This window comes from Mya arenaria, chromosome 6 (genome assembly GCF_026914265.1).
Source record: "Mya arenaria isolate MELC-2E11 chromosome 6, ASM2691426v1".
Lineage (NCBI taxonomy): Eukaryota > Metazoa > Mollusca > Bivalvia > Myida > Myidae > Mya > Mya arenaria.
Window position 1 is genome coordinate 41529716 of NC_069127.1, and position 26840 is coordinate 41556555.

Below are 26840 nucleotides of genomic sequence, written 5' to 3' on the forward strand. Positions count from 1 at the left end.
GCGAGTTGCGATCCAGAACGTATTTGAATGATCGCATCCATAAAGATAGGTGGGTGTACCTGTATGTTTGTTTTTCGAGGGATGAGAAGTGATAGTTTTCCGGAAATCTGTTAAGGAGAAGGTATTTCCCTGAAGTTTCTAAGCAACTTTTTTCATAATGTGTTTGATTGGCTTTTCTTCTGATATGATTGTCATGATTGCGTATCGTCCTATAAACTCGCCAGTGATATTCATTTTTCGAGTGTTTGGCACTTTTATATGTTCTTCGTCTTTGACGGAGTTAATTACGAATTTCATTATGAAACCAAGGGCCTAAACAACTGCGGTAATTAGTAAGTCTATCGAATAAACGATATTTGAGATCTGCGTTAAAACCCCTACCTACCCTAATCTTTCACCAACACTTTAAAGCCGATCATGGTCCATCATTTGTATAGAGGAAATCACGAAGTTACTCAGTTATGTAAGGGTATAGAACGTATCAGTGAAAATCCCAACTTGCACCGGATTCAATGTGCCCTAAAACTTTAACCTATGTTCCTTAGTCAATCAGCGGCCACAATTTGTAATAAGGTAGATATGGAGTTATATAATCCTAGTTATTTGATTGGATCTTCAAACTGTGTGGAGAATGGTGAATTGAATGAAGGGTATTGTCACTTAAGCACTACAATAAGGAAGCTTTTCAGCAAAGCCTGATTGGTACTGACTGGAGTCATGTGCTATTATGTGATGATGTAAATATTGCCTGGTCATATTTTAAATCTACTTTTTTGTCCGTTTTAAATTCCATTGCACCAGTCAAGCAGGTCCGCATTAAGCAGAGAACAGAGGCTTGGATTGATAATGAGGTTCTTCAGAGTATTAAGGCTAGAGATAAGGCTTTTCAGAAATATAAGAGAAGTAAAACTGAGGAAGATTTATGTATGTTTAGAAAATTAAGAAACTATGCCCAAACATGTATTACAAATGCAAAAAAGAATTATTTTAAGAACACACTTGAATGTAATAAAAATGATTCAAAGTCTATATGGAAGAGCCTTAAACAGCTTGGTTTGCCTTCCAAGAAGAGCCAGTCCTCTTCCAGCATTGGTTTGAATGTTAATGGTGAAATTTGTTTTGATAAATCCAAGGTAGCTGAAGCTTTTAATGTCTTTTACACAACTGTTGCTGCAAACCTTGTTGATAAACTGCCAAAGTGTGTAAACAGATTTGGCAGAAATTTTGTTTTTCTATATTATTCGTCCAAAGGTGTAAAACCAAACAGTTTTGGTACTTCAATAGTTACAGAAAGTAAAGTATCGAAATTCTTGGACAGCCTTAGCTCCAACAAGGCAACTGGTCTTGATGGTATTCCCTCGAAGTTTGTTAAGGACTCATCAAACATTATAGCAAACCCCCTTGCACATATAATTAACCTATCCATCATTCAAGGAGTCGTACCAGATGACCTTAAGTCTGCACGTGTTGTTCCTTTGTTTAAGAAAAACGACAAAACTGAAGTTGGAAATTATCGTCCAGTCTCCATTTTAAACATCATATCTAAGGTCTTAGAAAAGGTTATCTATGACCAAGTTGAGGAATATTTGACAAACAATGAACTTCTGTATAGTTTACAGTCCGGTTATAGACGCAAGTATTCTACTGAGACATGCCTCATTCATTTGACCGATTACCTACGTTTTAATATGGATAAAGGAAATCTTGTTGGCATGGTGCTCATAGACTTACAGAAAGCGTTTGATACGGTCAACCATGATATTCTTCTAATGAAACTTTAAGCCATTGGTCTGAACGAGTCAACAACACGATGGTTTTCCTCATACCTGTCCGACCGTCACCAACTTGTTTCAGTCTCTGGTACTTTATCCTCTCAATCAAAGGTCACATGTGGTGTCCCACAAGGATCAATATTAGGTCCACTTTTATTTTTAATTTACGTGAATGATATGCCAGCTGTTGTCAGAAATAAGCTACTCCTATACGCCGATGATTCCGCAATTTTAGTGTCAGGCAAAAGTACAGAAGATTTAGAGTCTAGCCTTTCTGAAGAATTAGAACTTGTTAGTGAGTGGCTTATCTGTAATAAGCTATCTCTGCATTTGGGTAAAACAGAAACTATTTTATTCGGGTCAAAACAGAGGCTTAAATCTAAAGGCAATCTAAACGTGACTTGCAAAGGTTTGCCAATTGAATGTAAAACTTCAGTAAAATATTTAGGCGCAACCATTGATAATTGCTTGTCTTTTGAGGACATGGCTAGGTCGGTCATGAAAAAGGCAAATACAAGGTTAAAATTCTTATTTAGGAAGCGTGAGTACCTTACCCAGCACACAAAAAGGTTACTGGTCATGTCCCTTATTCAGTGCCATCTAGACTTTGCCTCTACCATCTGGTTTTATTCTGTTAACCAAGACTTGCGTAATAAGCTTCAGGTCACACAAAACAAACTAATGAGATTTGTTTTAAATTTAGAATCTAGGTCCCACATTGGAAAATCTCAGTTTAATTGTCTTAACTGGTTACCTGTGGACAAAAGGGTTGATTTTATAACTCTTTGTCATGTTTTTAAGATTCATTCCAAATTGGCCCCTTCATATCTAAGTGAACATTTTAACCCCGTTAGTGTGGCACACAATTATAAAACTAGATTCAGAATGTCCGCTACATCTCAGGGCACTGATTTTATGGATAGTAGGCGTTTTTCATATCCAAAGGTCAATAGTTTTGGTAAGAAATCCTTTGCTTACCGAGGATGCTCACTATGGAATGATCTCCCTAAGGAAATAAGGTTCAGCAAGTCTTTGAAGTCTTTTAAATCTTCCCTTAAAACATATTTGTTGGACTAGGGCTGTTCATATATCATGTATTTTATATTGTAATAGATAGGTTCATGTCCAAGGTAATCTTACATTTTTAATTTAGCATACCTATTATTCATGGATATTTATGTCTTGTTTTATTGTCCATTGTTGAATACATTCTGTTAATCTAGTATTTGAACAGCACTTCAATTGTGATACACTGTGATATTTCTTATTTTACCTAACATATTATTATTTATTTTTAAATATGCAATACAATTAATACATAATCAGTCTTCTACTGTGATATTTTTTATTTATTTTTTTTTTTTTTAATTATAATTTCTTAATAGCATGTCTTCCTATGTCAACTAGTTTGTTATATAAGGACCACAATGGAAATAAGGGATTATCAATCCCTTTTTTGTGTTATCCTTAGATATATAATGTAGTTAACATGGATATATTTTATTCCTGATATTATTTATCATGTGTTTAATTCCATGCTATGTACATTTTATGCTGAAATAAATCTATCTATCTATCTATTGTAGTTATAAATGATAATGATAAACCTTAACCGGACGCCGATGATGACGCCGACGTCAGCACCGAAGTCGACGCTGAGGCGAGTAGTATAGCCCTAATAGTCGAGCTAAACACAAGTTGCCAAATTCTAAATTGAGTATAAGAGCAGCCATTTGGAACAAATGCTGAAAATCCGGTATTTTGGAATACTGATTTATCTAGCCATCTTGCATATGATTTCTCGTTTAAAATGTGTTGATTTACAGTTGTTCAAAAACATTACGATATGTCTAGTAAAATGATACACAATATTGTGGCCATTCATAAATGTGGCTAAAAAGCTGAAATTTATAAAGCGAGAATTTTTTTTCAGCATGTAAAATTGCATTTCCAAACATTTTAGGACATTTTCCCTTGTACAAGGCCGGAATACATTTTACATAACAGTTTGGTTGGTATTACACTTAAGAATGCTATTGCACACATTTGCAATAGCTCTTGTGCCTTTTCGGACTCGAGTAAAACCCAAGAGATGCGTTAGAAGTTTGGTCGAGTGTATTGGGTAAGATAGTTTGACCTTTGACCAATATTTAAGTGCTTCTGGTTGGGTTTCAGCTTGGCATCCAGCTTGGTTGAGTTCCGAATAGAATGACGATAACAATGAAGAATGAAGTAATACTGTCTTGTCTAAAGATACTCACTACTTGTAACATAAGTACAAAGAGCTATTTTAATATCTTGGGTAAAGAAACAGATGCGCAAATATGTGAACTTTTCTGATAGCTCCATACTATAACGTTATTTATTTTATTTGCTCATATGCCCCATATTGTTTTTTATCATTTAAAACTAGTAAGTGCGCAGACAAAGAACGTGTAATAAGTTTACCAAAACTAATATTACAAACAGAATAAATTTCACTTTCAAATGCACAATTTAGGTCATTTAAACTGAGTTCAATAGAAATTAGAGCAACTACACGAACTGTAATAACTTAATGTATAGTGTACTTGTGTTCATTTATTTTGCATATTAGTGGTCTGCTAGCGTACACCTTTTGAATGATACCAAAATTTTCTGCGTTTCCATGCATTAAAATATTACCTATGACCTTACTGGACATAAATGCATTTTTAAGGCCAATTATTTTATGGAATTCTTTTCTTTCAAAAGCGACAGATTTCGTCGGTAGAGCGGTAAGGGGGATCTCAAAAGCCATACATTTTACCTACCGATGGTAGACGTTATCAGAGAACTATTTTATTTGACAATAACTGGTGGGTTTTTTTTTCTTTGAAAACAAACAAGCTAATAATTAAGATAAACCTGTATAATATGATAGGTACCATATGTATTTGTCATTGTTTTAGGTATGTAAGTCTTTATACATAATGTATGTATTATATTGTAATATACATGTACTATATATTTTCACATATCAATTAAATAATTAACAACAGTAGACTAATCAATATAACTGAAATATGTCCTGATTAATGAAGTAAGATAAATACATATGCACAGTATACATAATTATCACACAAAAAGAAGAAAAGTATCACATACAATAAAACGGTAAACATACTTGTAAGCACTAAAAGATAACTCAGCAAATTCATTGTCATTTTAAAAACACACCTGAGACAGTGTTGTAGAATTAAATGTGAATGTCTTTAATACATATCATGTTATGAAATTATCAAAATCCGATATTTTTAAGATTTTGTTGATCCTCTGTATAACCATGGAACTAAACACCTCCTCACTTCTGTAAGGTTGATCTATACAAATTGCGAATATTTCCATGGAAAATTTTAATGGTAAAGATGGAACGAAAGAAGTAATTTTAACCAAGCCTGCTTTTGTCAGTGTCATATTAGATGACAATTGTTGTGGACAGTCAAACGGTAAACAATATTTCCTTGTGGCATTAAGAAATAATTCTCATAATGTTTAAAGAGAATTAGGCAGTAAACATTGCCTTGAAAGTGTAAGCAATAGTTTTCTATCATAGTTACCAATTGTTTTGCCCACTCTGACATAACCAATAATCACTCCCCACAAGCTAGCTCAAGTCCAGCCACAGAGAAAAACATAGAGCACCATTCAAACATTCTTTTATATAAGAGTTGTCTATAAAAGGCTCTTCAGCTAGCTGCTTTTTATAAGCAACCCATAAAACAAGTTTAAAACTTTTTTTAAAGTGACCTTCTTTTTACCAACTTGCCCCATAATAATCCTTGACCCTAGATTTAAAGACAAGCAATCTGACTAAATTTCATGCGACTCCATACAACTGTGGCCTATGTTTGTCACGGTGTGCTTTAAGATTGTTCTCACAGTTGACCTAGTGACCTATTTTAGATACTTTATATATTCTGACCAAGATCCATGTAAATTGGGCAAAGGAATCGGGATGCTCTCCTGACAAAATATTGGTGATGATTTACATATTTTTACTGTATATCTGACGATCACAGTTGAATGCCACAAGCACGTTTCCTGATGGTGCTTGAATGTGTGATACAGTACATGTAAACAATTAACTTACTAAATTGAAATATTATGCAACTGTCATTGCTATATTTGAGATGAGAATAAAAAAATTGTATGTGAAGCTTACAAATAAATTACAAGGATAAAATCTAGTTTAATACAATAGTCTCATTGGAGAATTTTAGTCGTAACTTCAATGATCTTAAATCTGAATAAATGCCTCAAATGGCAAAAAGTTATTATGTTTACATTTTTCTCCCAAAAAACAAACCATTTTTAATACTGGCTGAAGTGCAATTCATAAACATTGAAATGTAGCAAAATAACAAAAATATGACACTAAATTTTTTCTATTTACGACATTGTTAATCTTAATTGAAACGAGCCGTAATCTATTGATCACTCCCTTCTAAAAAAAAACCCGCTTTTTATCAAAATGCGCTTAAAATGCAGAAAAAAATCCACACAGAAAAAATGCGCTTTAGTGAATTAATGCGCTTCGAGCCCAAAATAAATATGCTTTTAGTTCAGTCTCAAAAAGTACACTTTTTTCTAGTTTTTAAATAACTCAGTAAGAAAAATATGCTGACAATACGGTGTCAAAACCGTTAGGATAAATGCAGATCAAATGCCCAATTAAACAGACTTTTTGGAAAGGATATTTGTAATAATATACCAAAAACTGTACATGTTTATTATGAAGAGAAATTACATTACAATTATGAAATCAAAATTAAGAGTCTAGTTTTCTGTACCGGTATATTCCTAAATTTGTTAAATGTAATGTGAAATCAGTAAAAACTATACAAACAATTGATGATTTACATGAATAAACAAATAAATAATTAATTAGATCATGATTCGTTCTATATCACAAATAGTGTGTAATATCAGGATGAATGTTCCCCAACCCAAGCACAAGGACCTGACATACCATTAATATGAGATTAAATATGTGTTTGGCTTCTAAAAAACTGTATAGCAATCTAAGCTCACACAAAAATCCACAAACTCAAATGCCATACTTATTTTAAAGCTAGAAACCTCTTATAATTGTTAATTTAATGGGTCTTCCCATGTATAAGGATCACTTTATTTTCTTTTAATTTCATATTGTGTCATTTTATTCAATACTATAATAGAGCTGTACAGTACCATTAAATTCTAGGAAAAAATGACAATGAGCTGATTACACAGAACTTTGTTAAAGTTAACAAGTGATTAACAGCATTGTTGTTAACTTCTAAAAGATAAGTATTTTATGTGTTCAAATATTTAAATATAACAAATATATCTGAAATAATTTTTATCACAATGTACCAATGAAACTTCCCCTAGTAGTAAATATCTGAAAGTTAATAAAGATGATATTATCAACGTCATTAACTTTAACAAAGTTTTGAAAAAACAAATCAGTTTATTTTACATAAGAATGTTGTCAACTTCATGTAAGAACCCAGTATCAGCTCTTATTTATATATTCTTATATTAAATTCTTGCACCTGAATGAAAATGGATACTAGCCGAGTCTATTAAATTGCCATGATTTTGGTACCATTTTTTGGGTGTTCTTACACCTAAATAAACTCAATCAGATATTGGATAGTGCTTCAGTTAGCTCCTGTGATGCAGCCAAGGTCAGCACCATCTCTGCAGTGTTCTGGTCAAGGTCATCACCTTGGAGACTAAGGTCATCCACCACTGGGTTGCTAAGCATAAATTCCTTGTTGTCATTGACAACAGAGGAGTAGTCTGAGCACTTGTCTTGGCAATGTGGATCAATGCAAGCGTCAATACATGAAGAGTCTGTTAGTGAATCTATTTATTGCACAAATTCAAACCCTTGTGAAGAAGCGACTTGGATTTGCTCATCATCATTTTCTCCCTCCTTTTGCACAAAGGAAATATTAATTTTGTCTTTTGAAGTATCACTAGAGATTGCTGTACATGTAGCATTCCCCGAACTATCTACTACCTGCATAGAAGGAAACCCAACAGTTGCATCCTGATGGTGCTTGAATGTGTGATACAGTACATGTAAACAATTAACTTACTAAATTGAAATATTATGCAACTGTCATTGCTATATTTGAGATGAGAATAAAAAAATTGTATGTGAAGCTTACAAATAAATTACAAGGATAAAATCTAGTTTAATACAATAGTCTCATTGGAGAATTTTAGTCGTAACTTCAATGATCTTAAATCTGAATAAATGCCTCAAATGGCAAAAAGTTATTATGTTTACATTTTTCTCCCAAAAAACAAACCATTTTTAATACTGGCTGAAGTGCAATTCATAAACATTGAAATGTAGCAAAATAACAAAAATATGACACTAAATTTTTTCTATTTACGACATTGTTAATCTTAATTGAAACGAGCCGTAATCTATTGATCACTCCCTTCTAAAAAAAAACCCGCTTTTTATCAAAATGCGCTTAAAATGCAGAAAAAAATCCACACAGAAAAAATGCGCTTTAGTGAATTAATGCGCTTCGAGCCCAAAATAAATATGCTTTTAGTTCAGTCTCAAAAAGTACACTTTTTTCTAGTTTTTAAATAACTCAGTAAGAAAAATATGCTGACAATACGGTGTCAAAACCGTTAGGATAAATGCAGATCAAATGCCCAATTAAACAGACTTTTTGGAAAGGATATTTGTAATAATATACCAAAAACTGTACATGTTTATTATGAAGAGAAATTACATTACAATTATGAAATCAAAATTAAGAGTCTAGTTTTCTGTACCGGTATATTCCTAAATTTGTTAAATGTAATGTGAAATCAGTAAAAACTATACAAACAATTGATGATTTACATGAATAAACAAATAAATAATTAATTAGATCATGATTCGTTCTATATCACAAATAGTGTGTAATATCAGGATGAATGTTCCCCAACCCAAGCACAAGGACCTGACATACCATTAATATGAGATTAAATATGTGTTTGGCTTCTAAAAAACTGTATAGCAATCTAAGCTCACACAAAAATCCACAAACTCAAATGCCATACTTATTTTAAAGCTAGAAACCTCTTATAATTGTTAATTTAATGGGTCTTCCCATGTATAAGGATCACTTTATTTTCTTTTAATTTCATATTGTGTCATTTTATTCAATACTATAATAGAGCTGTACAGTACCATTAAATTCTAGGAAAAAATGACAATGAGCTGATTACACAGAACTTTGTTAAAGTTAACAAGTGATTAACAGCATTGTTGTTAACTTCTAAAAGATAAGTATTTTATGTGTTCAAATATTTAAATATAACAAATATATCTGAAATAATTTTTATCACAATGTACCAATGAAACTTCCCCTAGTAGTAAATATCTGAAAGTTAATAAAGATGATATTATCAACGTCATTAACTTTAACAAAGTTTTGAAAAAACAAATCAGTTTATTTTACATAAGAATGTTGTCAACTTCATGTAAGAACCCAGTATCAGCTCTTATTTATATATTCTTATATTAAATTCTTGCACCTGAATGAAAATGGATACTAGCCGAGTCTATTAAATTGCCATGATTTTGGTACCATTTTTTGGGTGTTCTTACACCTAAATAAACTCAATCAGATATTGGATAGTGCTTCAGTTAGCTCCTGTGATGCAGCCAAGGTCAGCACCATCTCTGCAGTGTTCTGGTCAAGGTCATCACCTTGGAGACTAAGGTCATCCACCACTGGGTTGCTAAGCATAAATTCCTTGTTGTCATTGACAACAGAGGAGTAGTCTGAGCACTTGTCTTGGCAATGTGGATCAATGCAAGCGTCAATACATGAAGAGTCTGTTAGTGAATCTATTTGTTGCACAAATTCAAACCCTTGTGAAGAAGCGACTTGGATTTGCTCATCATCATTTTCTCCCTCCTTTTGCACAAAGGAAATATTAATTTTGTCTTTTGAAGTATCACTAGAGATTGCTGTACATGTAGCATTCCCCGAACTATCTACTACCTGCATAGAAGGAAACCCAACAGTTGCATCCGGATGATACGGGTCTTCAGGGTCGACCATGTGGATTAGAGATATTTGAGGTGCCACGTTTTGTATTTCCTGCGCCAAGTTTTGTGTTTCCGGCACCACATTTTTTATGTCTGGTGCCATGTTTTGTGTTTCTGATGCCACGTTTTGTTGGCCCATGTACAGATTTGTAACAAGCTGTATCGGGGCCATGCCATCCCCACTGACTTCAGTGTTGTTTGGAATCATAATCGGGGTTGTTATCAACTGATTTGTCTGCTTCCCCGTTGATGTATTAGTAATAATGCTGGTCAATAAATAATGCTGGACAAGGACTTTTTCACCTTTCTCGTTAATTGTTTCAATTTGATCTGAAACAGCTGTATTTCCAGGTACACTGGCCAGGGTAGGAACATTTAGAGCCACGTCTGTCATGGCTTGTGTAACACAAGCAGCCTGTGATGTGGTGTCACCTTCACACTGATTATCTGAGAGAGGGACGTCTGTATGCATGTCATCGCATGTATGTGCATGTTCCTCAACACACTCAGACTGGTTCGTTTTTGCTCTGTTATCATGTGATGTAACAGGCACTAATTTAGACTGGTTTACAATTTGTTTCTTTATAGGTATCACTCTTGCAGCTTGCTGCTGGATGTTACTAGGAAATTTTATCACAGTTGGGAGAACCTTTGACATAACGGACGTTGAGGTGGTGGTAACAGCATGAGGCCGAGTCTCTGTGCATGTTCTTGACATAGGTTTGGAGCCCGCTGTTACCACAGGCACTTTTATAACTGGCTTGACTTCAATATCGCCGTCTGATGTCAGAGGGTAAACTGTAAATATTAGAAAATGTATGAACATATTTATGAATATCTGGAACAACAGAAAGTTTGCAAAATTAACACATACAAGCAAGCGGACTTCTTTTCGTGCTCTTTATCATCAAGGTATGTGTACATTGTAAGTGTTTAGAATGTCATGTACAATAGCACAAGGAGAGCATTTGATGCAAGTATCAGCTAGCCTATATGTGTAAGTTTAAAAAGAAATTTCATAGATAAGTTTTAAACTTTACTTCAATTTTTACATGTATGTGTAGCTGTACATACACAGAACTCCAAGAGCTTAAATTTGCTTCTTTTTGCGGCTGAACAGTCACTGATTCAGTATAGTTCGGACTTTTAAAATAAATGTATATAGCATAAGTAATTTAGGATTTTTTGATCATTTAGAAATATAAGTAAATGCTTAATGGTTTTCAAAATTATGATCTACAGGTATCTGCTGTTCCACTGAGAGATTGTGTGTTAAAGCCAACCAGTATTCCCCAAAAAGAACACTGAGAGATTGTGTGTTAAAGCCAACCAGGATTCCCCAAAAAGAACACTGAGAGATTGTGTGTTAAAGCCAACCAGGATTCCCCAAAAAGAACACTGAGAGATTGTGTGTTAAAGCCAACCAGGATTCCCCAAAAAGAACACTGAGAGATTGTGTGTTAAAGCCAACCAGGATTCCCCAAAAAGAACACTGAGAGATTGTGTGTTAAAGCCAACCAGGATTCCCCAAAAAGAACACTGAGAGATTGTGTGTTAAAGCCAACCAGTATTCCCCAAAAAGAACAAGTATTAGATTTTAACCAGAAACTAGAATTCCGGGATGTGTCATCTGTTTGGAGCGCCCATTTAAAAAAAAAAAAACATTATAAATGGTCACCAAGTTTGAAAATGCTACAAAAAATTTGTCCAAAACGGGTCACCTACTGATAATGACCAAAATGCCATATTTGGAAACTACATTACCTTTGGCCTATTTATACTAAATCAATATGGGTCATCTACTGACAATGACCAATGTACATAGCTGGCCTATTTATACCAAATCAATATGGGTCATCTACTGACAATGACCAATGTACATAGCAAATTTGTAGATGACACCAAGTTGTTTAAAAGATCTGAATAAATTTAAGGTCACTCATGACCTTGAACTTTGACCTATTGGTCCAAAAAATTTAAGGGTCATCTTTTTGCCATGACTATTGTGCATACCAAGTTTGAAGACTCTACACCATGCCATTCAAGAGTTTTTGATTGGAAATGCCCATTATTTTCCGAGTAAAGGTCACCATTACCCCAACCATTGACAGCAAAATCAATAAGGGGTATCTACTCACCATGACTATTGTACATTACCAATTTTAAAAACTACAACAAATCAGAAACGAAAGTGTGACACAGACTATCATGATGACAATGTAGACACAGCCAGCCCGGGACAAAGTAGCCCTATTGGTCAGCCACGCTCCCAGGCAAATAAAAAGACTCAAGCATGGTTATTATTAGCTTATAGTTGTAGTCACTATTGAATAGATTGAGGCCAAAATAAATTAGTGCAAAGATATTATGAAACAAGGAGGTCTCATACTTGTTATAGTATTTTTATTTTTTTCCTGCTGTGAAGACTTGAAGTCCAGCAACTTATCGCCGCTTAGAGTTGTTATCCCTGCATCTGTACACTGAAATATACAAGGAAAGATCTATGTTTGTAAGTTTCATATTCCATATTGTAGATAACTTTCATTTGCAAGATAAGTTTTCCTTTTAATTTTGTTCTAGCATTCTAGCTTTTACAATTTGTATGAGACTTAACAACTTCAATGATATTTAACCACTTCCATGATATTAAACCATTTCCACAATTGTATTAAACTATTTCAACAACATTTTACCATTTCCACGATATTAATCATTTCCATGATACTTAACCATTTCAACAACATTTAACCATTTCAACAATATTAACCATTTCCATGATATTAAACCATTTCAACAATATTAACCATTTCCATGATATTAAACCATTTCAACAATATTTAACCATTTCAACAATATCTAACCATTTCCATGATATTAAACCATTTCCATGATATTAAACCATTTCCACAAAATTTAACCATTTCAACAATATTAAACCATTTCCATTATATTAACCATTTCCATGATATTAAACGATTTCAACAAAATTTAACCATTTCAACAATATTTAACCATTTCCATGATATTTAACCATTTCCATGATATTAAATCATGTCCATGATATTTAACTATTTTCGTAATATTTAACCATTTCCATGATATTTAACTGTTTCCATGATATTTAACCATTTCCATGATATTTAACTATTATCGTAATATTTAACCATTTCCATGATATTCAAATATTTCCATGAAATTTAACCATTTCCATTAGATTAGTATTTGCGATGTGATGATTCCAAAGACAAAGTAATTTTTCCTGTTACAGGCCATGAAATTTTTTTGGGCGTTCACTCAACCTTTAGGGCAAGTGACCTTCAGAATCTTCTTGCCCTGCACAAAATTTACTCGCTCTACATTTTTTAACAGACATGATCAGTACAGCCACTCAAATTTTCTATCAAAGCATTGGTTTTAAACATTTATTTTCTTTTATAAAACCACCAAAATACCGCTTGATTATCGTAAAAAAGTACTTTTAAACTGCGTGATTAATTTAAGCAGCAGACAGGAACCAGACCGCCTATTACTGGTTTTTATTGATTGCAATCTATTAAAAACATTCTTATAATTAATTTTGTAATTCAATAATTAACAAGAGATGTTTGTCAAACATTATGCCTCCCCTGAGCGCCATGTTGTCAAGATTATATGGATAATTGAATGAAATATGCATGGACCGAAATGACAGCTGATTTGTCACTGACATTGGATGCTGTTGAGGAAGTTTTAAGATTATGACCATTCAAAGTGTGAGGATAGAGTGTGTTATGACCATGTCCTTTGACTCTATGACCTCAAAATCCATAGGAGCCATCAGCTGGTCACCAAAAATGTCAAGTATGAGGGCCATGGGTGCAGGCATTGACAAGTTATCACACAGACAAGCTTTTTTCGTTCAAGGTCACTGTGACCTTGACCTTTGACCCCTAAAATCATAAGGGGTCATCTACAGGTCAGACACAACTCCAAGTCAGGTTTAAGGGTCATGGGTGCAGGTATTGTCGAGTTATCATTTGAATCATTTTCACATTCAAGGTCACTGTGAACTTAACCTTTGACCCAATGACTCCTAAAATCAATAAGGGTCATCTCCTGGTCAGGCCCAATTTCCATGTCAAGTCTGATTATCATAGGTTCAGGCATTGTTGAGATATCACTGGGAGAAGATTTGTGAACTTTTTTGCCTTAAAGGTTACTGTGACCTTGACCTTGGCCCGATGACCCCCAAAGTCAAGAGGGGTCATCTACTGGTCAGGCCAAACCTTCATGTCAAGTTTGATGACCAAAAGTCAAGGAATTGTCGAGTTTGCTTCCAAGATCACTGTGACCTTGACCTTTGACCCCTAAAATCAATATGGGGTCATTTACTGGTCAGGCCTAACTTCCATGTCAAGTTTGATGACCATAGGTCTAGGCATTGTTGAGTTATCATTCGGACAAGCTTTAAAATTATTTTACCATTAAAGGTCACTGTGACCTTGACCTTTGACCCGATGAGCCCTAAAATCAATCGGGGTCATCTACTGGTCAGGCCCAATCTTCATGTCAAGTTTGATGACCATACGTCCAGGAATTGTCGAGTTGTCACTCGGACAAGCTTTGGTCTACCGACGGACCGACCGACCGACCAACCGACTGACATGTGCAAATCAATATATCCCTCTTTTTCGAAGGGGGGCATAATAATTTGATTTCTTCGATTACCTGACGATTCATCTTCAACATATGATCAATTAAACTAAATCCATGTTCATGTGCATGCAATAAAATTTATACCCATCATGACATTCTATTAACTAGCCTTTTACAGTTCTATGGAAGAGATACCTTAACTAGCCTGTTTCAGTTCTACGGAAGAGATACCTTAACTAATCTGTTTCAGTTCTATGGAAGAGATACCTTAACTTGCCTGTTTCAGTTCTACGGAAGAGATACCTTAACTAGTCTGTTTCAGTTCTACGGAAGAGATACCTTAACTAGTCTGTTTCAGTTCTACGGAAGAGATACCTTAACTAGTCTGTTTCAGTTCTACGGAAGAGATACCTTAACTAGTCTGTTTCAGTTCTACGGAAGAGATACCTTAACTAGCCTGTTTCAGTTCTATGGAAGAGATACCTTAACTAGCCTGTTTCAGTTCTATGGAAGAGATACCTTAACTAGCCTGTTTCAGTTCTATGGAAGAGATACCTTAACTAGCCTGTTTCAGTTCTATGGAAGAGATGCCTTAACTAGCCAGTTTCAGTTCTATGGAAGAGATGCCTTAACTAGCCAGTTTCAGTTCTATGGAAGAGATGCCTTAACTAGTCTGTTTCAGTTCTATGGAAGAGATACCTTAACTAGTCTATAACAGTTCTATGGAAGAGATACCTTAACTAGCCTGTTTCAGTTCTATGGAAGAGATACCTTAACTAGCCTGTTTCAGTTCTATGGAAAAGATACCTTAACTAGTCTGTTTCAGTTCTATGGAAGAGATACCTTAACTAGTCTGTTTCAGTTCTATGGAAGAGATACCTTAACTAGCCTATAACAGTTCTATGGAAGAGATACCTTAACTAGCCTGTTTCAGTTCTATAGAAGAGATAACTTAACTAGCCTGTTTCAGTTCTATAGAAGAGATACCTTAACTAGCCTGTTTCAGTTCTGTGGAAGAGATACCTTAAATAGTCTGTTTCAGTTCTGTGGAAGAGATACCTTAACTAGTCTGTTTCAGTTCTATGGAAGAGATACCTTAACTAGTCTATAACAGTTCTATGGAAGAGATACCTTAACTAGCCTGTTTCAGTTCTATGGAAGAGATACCTTAACTAGCCTGTTTCAGTTCTATGGAAGAGATACCTTAACTAGTCTGTTTCAGTTCTATGGAAGAGATACCTTAACTAGTCTGTTTCAGTTCTATGGAAGAGATACCTTAACAAGTCTGTTTCAGTTCTATGGAAGAGATACCTTAACAAGTCTGTTTCAGTTCTATAGAAGAGATACCTTAACTAGTCTGTTTCAGTTCTGTGGAAGAGATACCTTAACTAGCCTGTTTCAGTTCTGTGGAAGAGATACCTAAACTAGTCTGTTTCAGTTCTATGGAAGAGATACCTTAACTAGTCTATAACAGTTCTATGGAAGAGATACCTTAACTAGCCTGTTTCAATTCTATGGAAGAGATATCTTAACAAGTCTGTTTCAGTTCTATGGAAGAGATACCTTAACAAGTCTGTTTCAGTTCTATGGAAGAGATACCTTAACTAGTCTGTTTCAGTTCTATGGAAGAGATACCTTAACAAGTCTGTTTCAGTTCTATGGAAGAGATACCTTAACTAGTCTGTTTCAGTTCTATGGAAGAGATACCTTAACAAGTCTGTTTCAGTTCTATGGAAGAGATACCTTAACTAGTCTGTTTCAGTTCTATGGAAGAGATACCTTAACTAGTCTATAACAGTTCTATGGAAGAGATACCTTAACTAGTCTATAACAGTTCTATGGAAGAGATACCTTAACTAGTCTGTTTCAGTTCTATGGAAGAGATACCTTAACTAGCCTGTTACAGTTCTATGGAAGAGATACCTTAACTAGCCTGTTTCAGTTCTATGGAAGAGATACCTTAACTAGCCTGTTTCAGTTCTATGGAAGAGATACCTTAACTAGTCTGTTTCAGTTCTATGGAAGAGATACCTTAACTAGTCTATAACAGTTCTATGGAAGAGATACCTTAACTAGCCTGTTTCAGTTCTATGGAAGAGATACCTTAACTAGTCTGTTTCAGTTCTATGGAAGAGATACCTTAACTAGTCTGTTCAGTTCAATGGAAGAGATACCTTAACTAGTCTATAACAGTTCTATGGAAGAGATACCTTAACTAGCCTGTTTCAGTTCTATGGAAGAGATACCTTAACTAGTCTGTTTCAGTTCTATGGAAGAGATACCTTAACTAGTCTGTTTCAGTTCTATGGAAGAGATACCTTAACTAGTCTATAACAGTTCTATGGAAGAGATACCTTAACTAGCCTGTTTCAGTTCTATGGAAGAGATACCTTAACAAGTCTGTTTCAGTTCTATGGAAGAGATACCTTAACTAGTCTGTTTCAGTTCTACGGAAGAGATACCTTAACAAGTCTGTTTCAGTTCTACGGAAGAGATACCTTAACTAGCCTGTTTCAGTTCTATGGAAGAGATACCTTAACAAGTCTGTTTCACTTCTATGGAAGAGATACCTTAACTAGTCTGTTTCAGTTCTATGGAAGAGATACCTTAACTAGTCTATAACAGTTCTATGGAAGAGATACCTTAACTAGTCTGTTTCAGTTCTATGGAAGACATACCTTAACTAGCCTGTTACAGTTCTATGGAAGAGATACCTTAACAAGTCTGTTACAGTTCTATGGATGAGATACCTTAAATAGCTTTTTACAGTTCTATGGGTGAGATACCTTACCTAACCTGTTTTAGTTCTAAGGGTGAGATAATGAACCTGTTTCAGTTTTATGAGTGGTATACCTAGCCTGCTTCAGTTCTATGGGTGATATACCTAGCCTGCTTCAGTTCTATGGGTGAGATAACTAACCTGTTACAGTTCTATGGGTGAGATAACTAACCTGTTTCAGTTATATGGGTGTTATACCTAGCCTGCTTCAGTTCTTTGTGTGACATAACTAACCTGTTACAGTTCTATGGGTGATATACCTAGCCTGCTACAGTTCTATGGGTGACATAACTAACCTGTTACAGTTCAATGGGTGACATACCTAACCTGTTACAGTTCTTTGTGTGAGATAACTAACCTGTTACAGTTCTATGTGTGTGATAACTAACCTGCTTCAGTTCTAACCGTGAGATAACTAACCTGTTACAGTTCTTTGTGTGAGATAACTAACCTGTTTCAGTTCTATGAGTGAGATAACTAACCTGTTTCAGTTCTATGGGTGATATAACTAGCCTGTTTCAGTTACATGGGTGACATAACTAACCTGTTACAGTTCCATGAGTGACATAACTAACCTGTTACAGTTCTTTGTGTGAGATAACTAACCTGTTACAGTTCTATGGGTGAGATAACTCACCTGTTACAGTTCTAAGGGTGACATAACTTACATGATACAGTTCTATGGGTGAGATAACTAACCTGCTACAGTTCCATGGGTTACATAACTAACCTGTTACAGTTCTATGGGTGAGATAACTCACCTGTTACAGTTCCATGGGTGAGATAACTAACCTGTTTCAGTTCTATGAGTGAGATAACTAACCTGTTTCAGTTCTATGGGTGAGATAGCTCATATGTCACAGTTCTAAGGGTGAGATAACTAACTTGTTTCAGTTCTAAGGGAGAGATAACTAACCTATTTCAAATCTATGGGTGAGATAACAAACCTGTTACAGTTCTAAGGGTGAGATAACTAACCTGTTACTGTTCTTTGTGTGAGATAACTAACCCGTTTCAGTTCTATGAGTGAGATAACTAACCTGTTTCAGTTCTATGGGTGATATACCTAGCCTGTTACAGTTCCATGGGTGACATAACTAACCTCTTACAGTCCTTTGTGTGACATAACTAACCTGTTTCAGTTCTATGGGTGAGATAAATAACCTGTTACAGTTCTATGGGTGACATAACTAACCTGTTACAGTTCTTTGTGTGAGATAACTAACCTGTTACACTTCTACAGGTGAGATAACTCACCTGTTACAGTTCTAAGGGTGACATAACTAACCTGTTACAGTTCTATGGGTGAGATAACTAACCTGTTACAGTTCCATGGGTGACATAACTAACCTGTTACAGTTCTTTGTGTGAGATAACTAACCTGTTACACTTCTACAGGTGAGATAACTCACCTGTTACAGTTCTAAGGGTGACATAACTAACCTGTTACAGTTCTATGGGTGAGATAACTAACCTGTTACAGTTCCATGGGTGACATAACTAACCTGTTACAGTTCTTTGTGTGAGATAACTAACCTGTTACAGTTCTATGGGTGAGATAACTCACCTGTTACAGTTCTAAGGGTGACATAACTAACCTGTTACAGTTCTATGGGTGAGATAACTAACCTGTTAGTGTTCCATGGGTGACATAACTAACATGTTACAGTTCTATGGGTGAGATAACTAACCTGTTACAGTTCTAAGGGTGAGATAACTAACCTGTTTCAGTTCTATGGGTGAGATTACTAGCTTGTTTCAGTTCTTTTGGTGAGATAATTAACCTGTTCCAGTTATTTGGGTGACATAACTAACCTGTTTCAAGTCCTGTGCCCCATGTTTGTTCAGGTGGTTCTTCAAGCTATGGGAGGTCGAGAATGCCTTCCCTTCACACTGGTAACAACTGTACGGCTTCTCCCCTGGCAAGACATGGTTTATTAAATTATATTTTGACATTGACAAAATTGTGATCAATAGACACAAGCCCTGCACTGGCAAAATGTTCACTAAACTTGTTGAAAATCAATATCAAAAGATAATAGGGCTTGTTATAATTTTTGAAGTCAGAAATAGTGTTAGATTTCATTTGTTTTTTTGTACATATTTCTGCTTTGATGAATATTTATGGGCTATGGTGTGCATTGTTCTTCTTCATGATTGTTACAAATAATTTACATCAACATCCCTTTTGAAAGAATTCAATTCTAACAAAGTTGTAGCATTTAAGGTTATGAATGGTAGAGGGTGATATAAAACAAGAGTGCCTCAGAGCGAACACCAATGCTAGAGTTGTTGGCTTTGCTATACGTGTGTGTTTTGTCACTGGCAACATTCATACCAAGTTTCATTTAAATATCTTGAACATTTGTTTAATAATGGCAGAGCTTTTCCAAGTCACCACCACCAACAACAACAACATCACAGCTATGACAATACTTAGACTTATTTATGATAACTCAAAATGAGCTAGGTTAGCAAAAGTATACTGATAACCAGACTTTGAGTGTTAACCAATCAGAAGTTACGAGTTTGTGATTTCTGAAGACTAAAACCAGACTTTGGGGCTCATCAACCAGTAGTTATGAGCTTGTATTTTTCTGAAGACCTCACCAGACTTTGGGTGTTCATCAACCAGTAGTTATGAGCTTGTAATTTTCTGAAGACCTCACCAGACTTTGGGTGTTCTTCAACCAGTAGTTATGAGCTTGGACCGTAATTTTCTGAACACCTCACCAGACTTTGGGTGTTCTTCAACCAGTAGTTATGAGCTTGGACCGTAATTTTCTGAAGACCTCACCAGACTTTGGGTGTTCATCAACCAGTAGTTATGAGCTTGTAATTTTCTGAAGACCTCACCAGACTTTGGGTGTTCTTCAACCAGTAGTTATGAGCTTGGACCGTAATTTTCTGAACACCTCACCAGACTTTGGGTGTTCTTCAACCAGTAGTTATGAGCTTGTAATTTTCTGAACACCTCACCAGACTTTGGGTGTTCTTCAACCAGTAGTTATGAGCTTGGACCGTAATTTTCTGAAGACCTCACCAGACTTTGGGTGTTCATCAACCAGTAGTTATGAGCTTGTGATTTCTGAGACTATAACCGGACTTTGGATGTTAATCAGGCAGTAGGTATGCGTTTGTGCGCTTGAGACAGAGGCCTGCAGTGAAATGGGCCAGTGGCCAAAAAGACCGGATCAGTTATCAAAGGATAAGTAAGATCAACACCTACATACCTGTGTGCACAAGTTTGTGGGACTTCAGGTGGTGACTGACTGTGAATGCCTTCCCACATCCATCCTCCACACACCTGCAACAAGATATTCCAGGGAATAAGCCTGCACCTGTGTTATTGTAGTTTGTTTTGTTGAATTAAGTTTTGTTCGTTTTGTTTCTTTCTTCTTTTTCTCCGAAATTTTTTTGGGGGGGGGGGGGGGTCAACCATAATCTTCCCTATATAGATGGCACAAAACTCTTTTTTTGTTTTTACTTACCGTATTTGGATAAAATATTTGTTACAAAAAAATCAGGCCAAGCTTCCTCTACCCTTGGCTATTTTGGACCTATATTTCTTATAGATACATGTATAAGGAGTCTATGCTAGTCACTGGTGTATTAAACTTGAACAAAACATGTATCTTCTCTGTCCATATCAGAAATACAGACTCTGCAATGTACACATTCAAATCATGTCATATCAATAGCCATGAAAGCCCATACTTGAATGGTTTCTCCCCCGTGTGTGTGCGCACATGCTTGCGGAGGTCACTGAGAGTCGTGAAGTATTTGGTGCATCCATCCTCATTACAGTTAAAAGTGTTTCCTGTATGAACACGCTCATGGGCACGAAGTCTGAAAACACAAACGGGTTTGGTTTATACTCATTTACTTCATGACTTGTATTACCTATATACTGTGAAATCATAAATATTCATGGTACAATAATTTTTCATGGATTTCGTGGGTTGGCTTATCCACGAATTCAAGATCCCAACAAAAAATTTGACCTTTGATTCTGAAATCATACCGTCTATGTTTAAGGGTATACTAGTACATGTATTCACATGAATATACATGGTCGCGGTATACAACTTGTAAGTACCTAAATCATAACTATTAATATGGTTTATATCATATATTATTTAACCTCAATGAACTGGAAATGTATCCTTGATGTTGGTGCATCTTTATTAATGACCCTTAGTTTAACAATCAAGTCATAATTGACATGGGTATATCTGCGCTTATTGACATATTGTCCCATTGAAGTGTCCAAATGTAGGGTCATAAACTGCAAGATGTAGATGATACTAAGCACGAAATCGGCGCAAGGTGAACTTGCAGATAAATTAGGATCGCAGTTTTGATTATGTTTTTCAAAAAAATGAAGTACCCACGAAATTATCCTTTTTCGAAAAACCACAAATTTTTAAGCCCAAAAATACAAATAATTTCACAGTAGTTATAATTGTGACCTTAAGCAAAGACCAAACTGGAAATCTGACAATCAATAATAAATTTGATCCATTTTAAACTTGGATAAATAAAAACTAATCTGAATGAAATGAAATCCTGAAATCTGCAAAATAAATAAATATATTTCAACATGTCCTTAGTTCTGCTGGGAAACCCCAACCCAAAAAATTGAATAATATCAAGAAGAGTTCGCCACTGAAGTTTTGCCAACACTCTTTTGATTTTGGTTTTTTTTTCAGTCCAAGAAAGGGCATAACTGTTTAACAATGGTCAAAATTAGCAAAAGCCAGCAAGCCATGCACTGGTAAAAAGCTTTCTGGGTTTGCTCTTGAAAGTTCTGGGATTTCTACAGCAGGGCTTTTTCAAAACTGTAATGCCCAGCAGTAGTATATGAATTCAGGCTGGTTCATCCAAAAGTCTAATTTGGATGACTGGTTGAAGCCGGAGTCTGATAACCTGTGTATGCAGAATATCTTGGTTTTCCAGTTTTGTTCCAGATTGAAATTTTGCACAATACCAACACATATGCTTTGACAATGCTGACTTTTTTCTTTGGAAAACATAAGCTTAAACATGTCATTGCTTCAATCATCTCCTATAAACCAAAGACCTACCTGTACACTGTATTAAACTGTTTCTCGCAGCCCGAGGCCTTACATTCAAATGGTTTCTCCTTTGTGTGGACTCGCACATGTATCCTCAGCGCATATGATGTCAAGAACTGTTTCCCGCAAGATGACTGGTTACACACAAACATATACTCACCTGTGTTTGAAACAAGTGGGTTTCTTAATGATTTAATCATTTTCAACTTTTAACAAGTAGTATTGTTTTACATTATTTTACAATCTAACACAAACCTAGATGTAAACTGGAAGTTGCATTGACTGCAAAGTAGTTTTTTAATGACTTTTTTGCCTATTGGTAATTACCACAAGGTTTGCTTTTTTGTGAAGCAATGATGATCTAATCGTTGCTTCGGAATACGTGCTTGGTTTTCATAAACCATAAGTTTTAGCAAAATTTTGACTTAGCATGTGAAGGAATTGCAAAATATTTCTTGAAATCAAAACCTCCATGAATATAAAGCAGTAATGAAGTATACAACAATGAATCAGAAACCAAGCTCTAAAATAAAATTATTGGTATGTATTAACACTCCTATTGTGCTTCCTTGGATGAAAAAATATGAATTCAATTACATTTATAATCTATAAACACAACATTTACAATATGCTTGCGATAATACAAAACCCACCCTTTTAATTGGTCATATGACATGTTATTGATGTAACTGTCTTTTGAAAATCACTTTTGAATAAAATGATGTCAATGACGCTACTCCTGTTCGAACTACCGATTTTCAACTACATGTTACTGTCTTTAAAGCGTTATTTTTCGGTATTGTAAAAGGTTTATCACTGTGAAATTTTTCAAATGAGTGTAAAATATAATCAGTGAATTTTTTAGAATTGCAGTTAATAAACAACAGTACATAAATTCTCAATTGTTATTGGTTCAATTTCCTGCTTTTCTGAAAAATGTCACTGACCTTTGTGTGTTTTCTGGTGGGTTTTCAGATTTCCTGATGTGCTGTATGTTCTCTTACAGCCCGTGAAGTCACATTTGAACCTGTAAAAAAATGACAAAAATGTTCATTCTTATACAAATCAGTGTGTGACAACCAAATTTCCTGTCAAAAACTATTCAAAAACCATTATAACTGTAAGTAACATTGATTTTTATTGGAATCAAATTCACCGCATTTGCCTTCTTCACTTGTTTAGAGTGTCAAAATATCTACATCTGCCTCAATTTTGCATTTGGAAGGCACAGGCGATGGCAATCTTTCTAAAAAAAATACTTCAAAGTATTGACAATTTTGAAAATCATAATGCATGGTAAAGATAAAGCATTGACAAAGTTCAGTCTGTACATACAAATTGACAGACGTACACAGAACTGATATTGTGACTACCACGTCTCGCTTACCGAAAGCGAACTCGACAAAAATGGTATGCATAGGTAGGGTTGGGTTACCTGAAACCAGAGGTTTTTTAGGCATCATGGCTAAGCATTTGCACAACAACACCAATGATGACTCCTATGACAATACCACATTTTGTTTCTACGAAAGGCAGACAAGCTGAAAATGCTTTAAACCTTTTAATTTCTTTGCTGTTTGTATCTGGATTCTGTGTTTCTATGGTCAGTGTGGCGTATGTTGGATTTTCGGGCATGTGATGACCACCCGGATTTATCTGCATAAATATCTGGTCATCTGAGAGCGTATGCTGGATGAGTCTGAAATAAACAGAAATTGAAAATAAAAGTTGCATTAATCAGCAAATTTCTTGATAGCCCATAAAATTAGGAATCTTTTTTACCTGTTAAAGCATGTATATTATTTTCCTGCATTCTGTGTCATGACAGTACCATCATCAAAACACAGTACCCAGTACTTTTTACCAATGGCTTCCTCTTTATTTTCTGCTTATTTTTTACCAAGCAGAAGAGACGGTATTATAAAGATATATAGTCTGTGTGTGGTATTGCTCAGCCCAGTTTCAAATAGACCATCTAAATTTATTTTTCAACTTGCTCAGTGTAAAGAACAGAAACAAAGATCACAGCTTGCCTGGGTTTTACTCACCTGTATTCAGTACTTAACTACCAAGTATCACAGCAACACTTTTTAAGGGAGATACCAGTGGTATTTGCTATGTTTTTGGTACAACACAAAAGGGACTGGAACCCGGGTGCTACCACACCAGAAACAAATATGCTACCACTAGGCTATCAACAAACATACAGGTTTTAAATCTGCTATACCAGTCATCAAAATTATACTTTTGAATGAACAAACCATAGCTCCTACTCTTATGATGGGCATCAATTTTTTTAACAAGCCCTGCTACTATTTAGTATATGAAAATCATAACTTGTGCAAGCTTAAAAAGCATTTTACCAGTGCACTTGTGGGCTTGTGAAACTGATATGTATGAGAACACGAACCTCTCATCATTCCAAGGTGATAACATTCATACCATGTCTCTAGAATCCATTCCAGGGGATTTTGACCTTTTGTTCATAACTGTAGGGGATTTTGACATTTTTGTTCAGAATTGTAGGGGATTTTGACATTTTTGTTCAGAATTGTAGGGGATTTTGACATTTTTGTTCAGAATTGTAGGGGATTTTTGACATTTTTTTCAGAATTGTAGGGGATTTCACTACATTCCAATGAATTTCATTTATACTTTCTGCTTAAATCACTTATATTTTTATGATACACTGTGATGAGTATATATACACTGTGATGAGTATATATCATATAGTGATAAACAAATATGATGCACTCGCAAAACAAAATATCTCCAGCGTTCCCTCTGGGTATTTAAAAGTTTTCGCCAAATTATTAAAGTTAGGCAAGCTCCTGGATTATGCAAAAAAGAGCCTAAACTATATGTATTATTTTTTAAGAGTTGTAACAATAAATGTCATAAATTCAGTCATAAATCAAACACTTACATTCAATTTATGCAGGATATGATTATATTATTTAAAAAAAATATATTGAATCTAGACAAAAACATGTTGTGTTGTTTTAATCCAATATTTAAAAAAATGCCAAACAAATGGCCTGATTAGTGACAACAGGCACTTGTTTCGCCATGAACATGGTTGTTCAATTTACTATATAAGGATACTATGTCACAGAAAAATCAATAAAGGAGGTCCTCATTACTACTTTGAGTGGGCAAATCAGTGTCACTTGTGATATGTCAATGAAAAAGTAGATATTTAATATATGGAAATAAATATAAAAAAGCAAAACATAAGAATTTAATAGTTGTTTTTTGGTGTTTGTTGAAATTCCTGGGGAAATTCGTCTTCACCCAGGATACCAAATGGATCATAATTCCAGGGGAGTTTTTTTCTCCGCCAGAGATATGGCATATATATGATAACTGTGTAAAACTTCTTGATATAGACAAAATTCCAAGCAGTGTATCAAACACAAGATACATGCACAATTAAGAATAAGTTTGTGAGAGTAAGAACCAGCTGCCCAGTTATCTTAGTTGGTTATAGAGCTGTGCTAGTGGTCCACAAAATTCCTGCCAGGTTTACTTTACTGTTAAAGAAATAAACAGCAGGAGTGCCTCTTAGCCTAAAAAGTTAATTGAAGGAAAAGTGTAGTGAGTATGAGTAAGAATCAGCCCCACCGTTAGCTCAGTTGGTTACAGGGCCGTGCTAGTGTTCGGGTGTTCATGGATTCACGCACTACACAGGGCACACTTTTCCTTTCTGGTTGTCTTTATAATTTATCAGCCATCACATCAACACCTGGATACAAAATGACAGCCTGTATGCATTACTCAACAGAATAATAATATTCTATTCTCTATTATTAATGACAAGGATGTACTACCTACCCAGCACATTCATTTCCATCGTTTTCAATGATCCCATAGTTGCAAAAGGATTGAAGAGAGGTGTTACTTCTGGAGTTTTCAAAACTGTAGATATTTTGACAGTCATTTGAACTTTCAAATGAAACATGTGTAAAGCAAGAACTGTCTATATTATTTTCGCCATCATTACTGTCTTCCTGGTCACCAGGATCGACCTTAAAACTCATTGTCGGGGACCTGTAACTTTTATACACGAAAATTCATTACAGTATATTTGTATTTAGCCAAAACGGTAATTGACCAAACCGGGGGTACCAAATAAAGTCGGTATAGTCTGAGACCAATCATATTCCCAGCTATAATTTCGATTAATAATATTTATACAAATTGTTATACATAGCACATTAGATTAAATGTCAACACTATAATATAGCTTTAAAGTGCTTGAAAATACATACCATAAACAATAATTTTTTATACTTAGGTAGAGAAGTAGATATTATTTGATAGAACAGAAGAGATCATGAATTTGTTTAGACTTATGAAATGTGCATCGTAACCGTAACGACATATATTTTTTAACTAATGTTGTTTCAACGCAAACCCTGTTTATAGCCATGGTTGTCCTACGCGTGGACGTACCATCCACTCCCCCTTTTATGAACACATTCCCTATTAACGACACA

The 26840-nt window shown here is 35.0% G+C and overlaps 1 protein-coding gene across 1 annotated transcript; it reads right to left on the minus strand.

Annotated features, from left to right (window-relative positions):
• Positions 1–4258: 4258 nt before the first annotated feature.
• On the minus strand, positions 4259–26415 carry LOC128238835 (zinc finger protein 148-like). Its single transcript, XM_052955104.1, has 9 exons — positions 26176–26415; positions 23900–24040; positions 23289–23368; positions 22351–22501; positions 20981–21112; positions 20497–20570; positions 19079–19182; positions 12239–12329; positions 4259–10647 (listed from the first exon to the last, which is right to left on the minus strand). The coding sequence occupies exons 1-9, from the start codon at positions 26379–26381 to the stop codon at positions 9419–9421; spliced, it is 2208 nt and encodes a 735-aa protein (XP_052811064.1). The 5' UTR covers positions 26382–26415; the 3' UTR covers positions 4259–9418.
• Positions 26416–26840: the final 425 nt, after the last annotated feature.

Excerpts from the sequence above, each read along its gene's own strand:
- LOC128238835 (XM_052955104.1), bottom strand. The coding sequence starts at position 26,381 with ATGAGTTTTAAGGTCGATCCTGGTGACCAGGAAGACAGTAATGATGGC. Across the intron at positions 24,041-26,175 it reads GATGGAAATGAATGTGCTGG|ACTCATCCAGCATACGCTCT; the intron begins GTAGGTAGTACA and ends TGTTTATTTCAG. Across the intron at positions 22,502-23,288 it reads CCACCAGAAAACACACAAAG|GTGAGTATATGTTTGTGTGT; the intron begins GTCAGTGACATT and ends TTTCAAACACAG.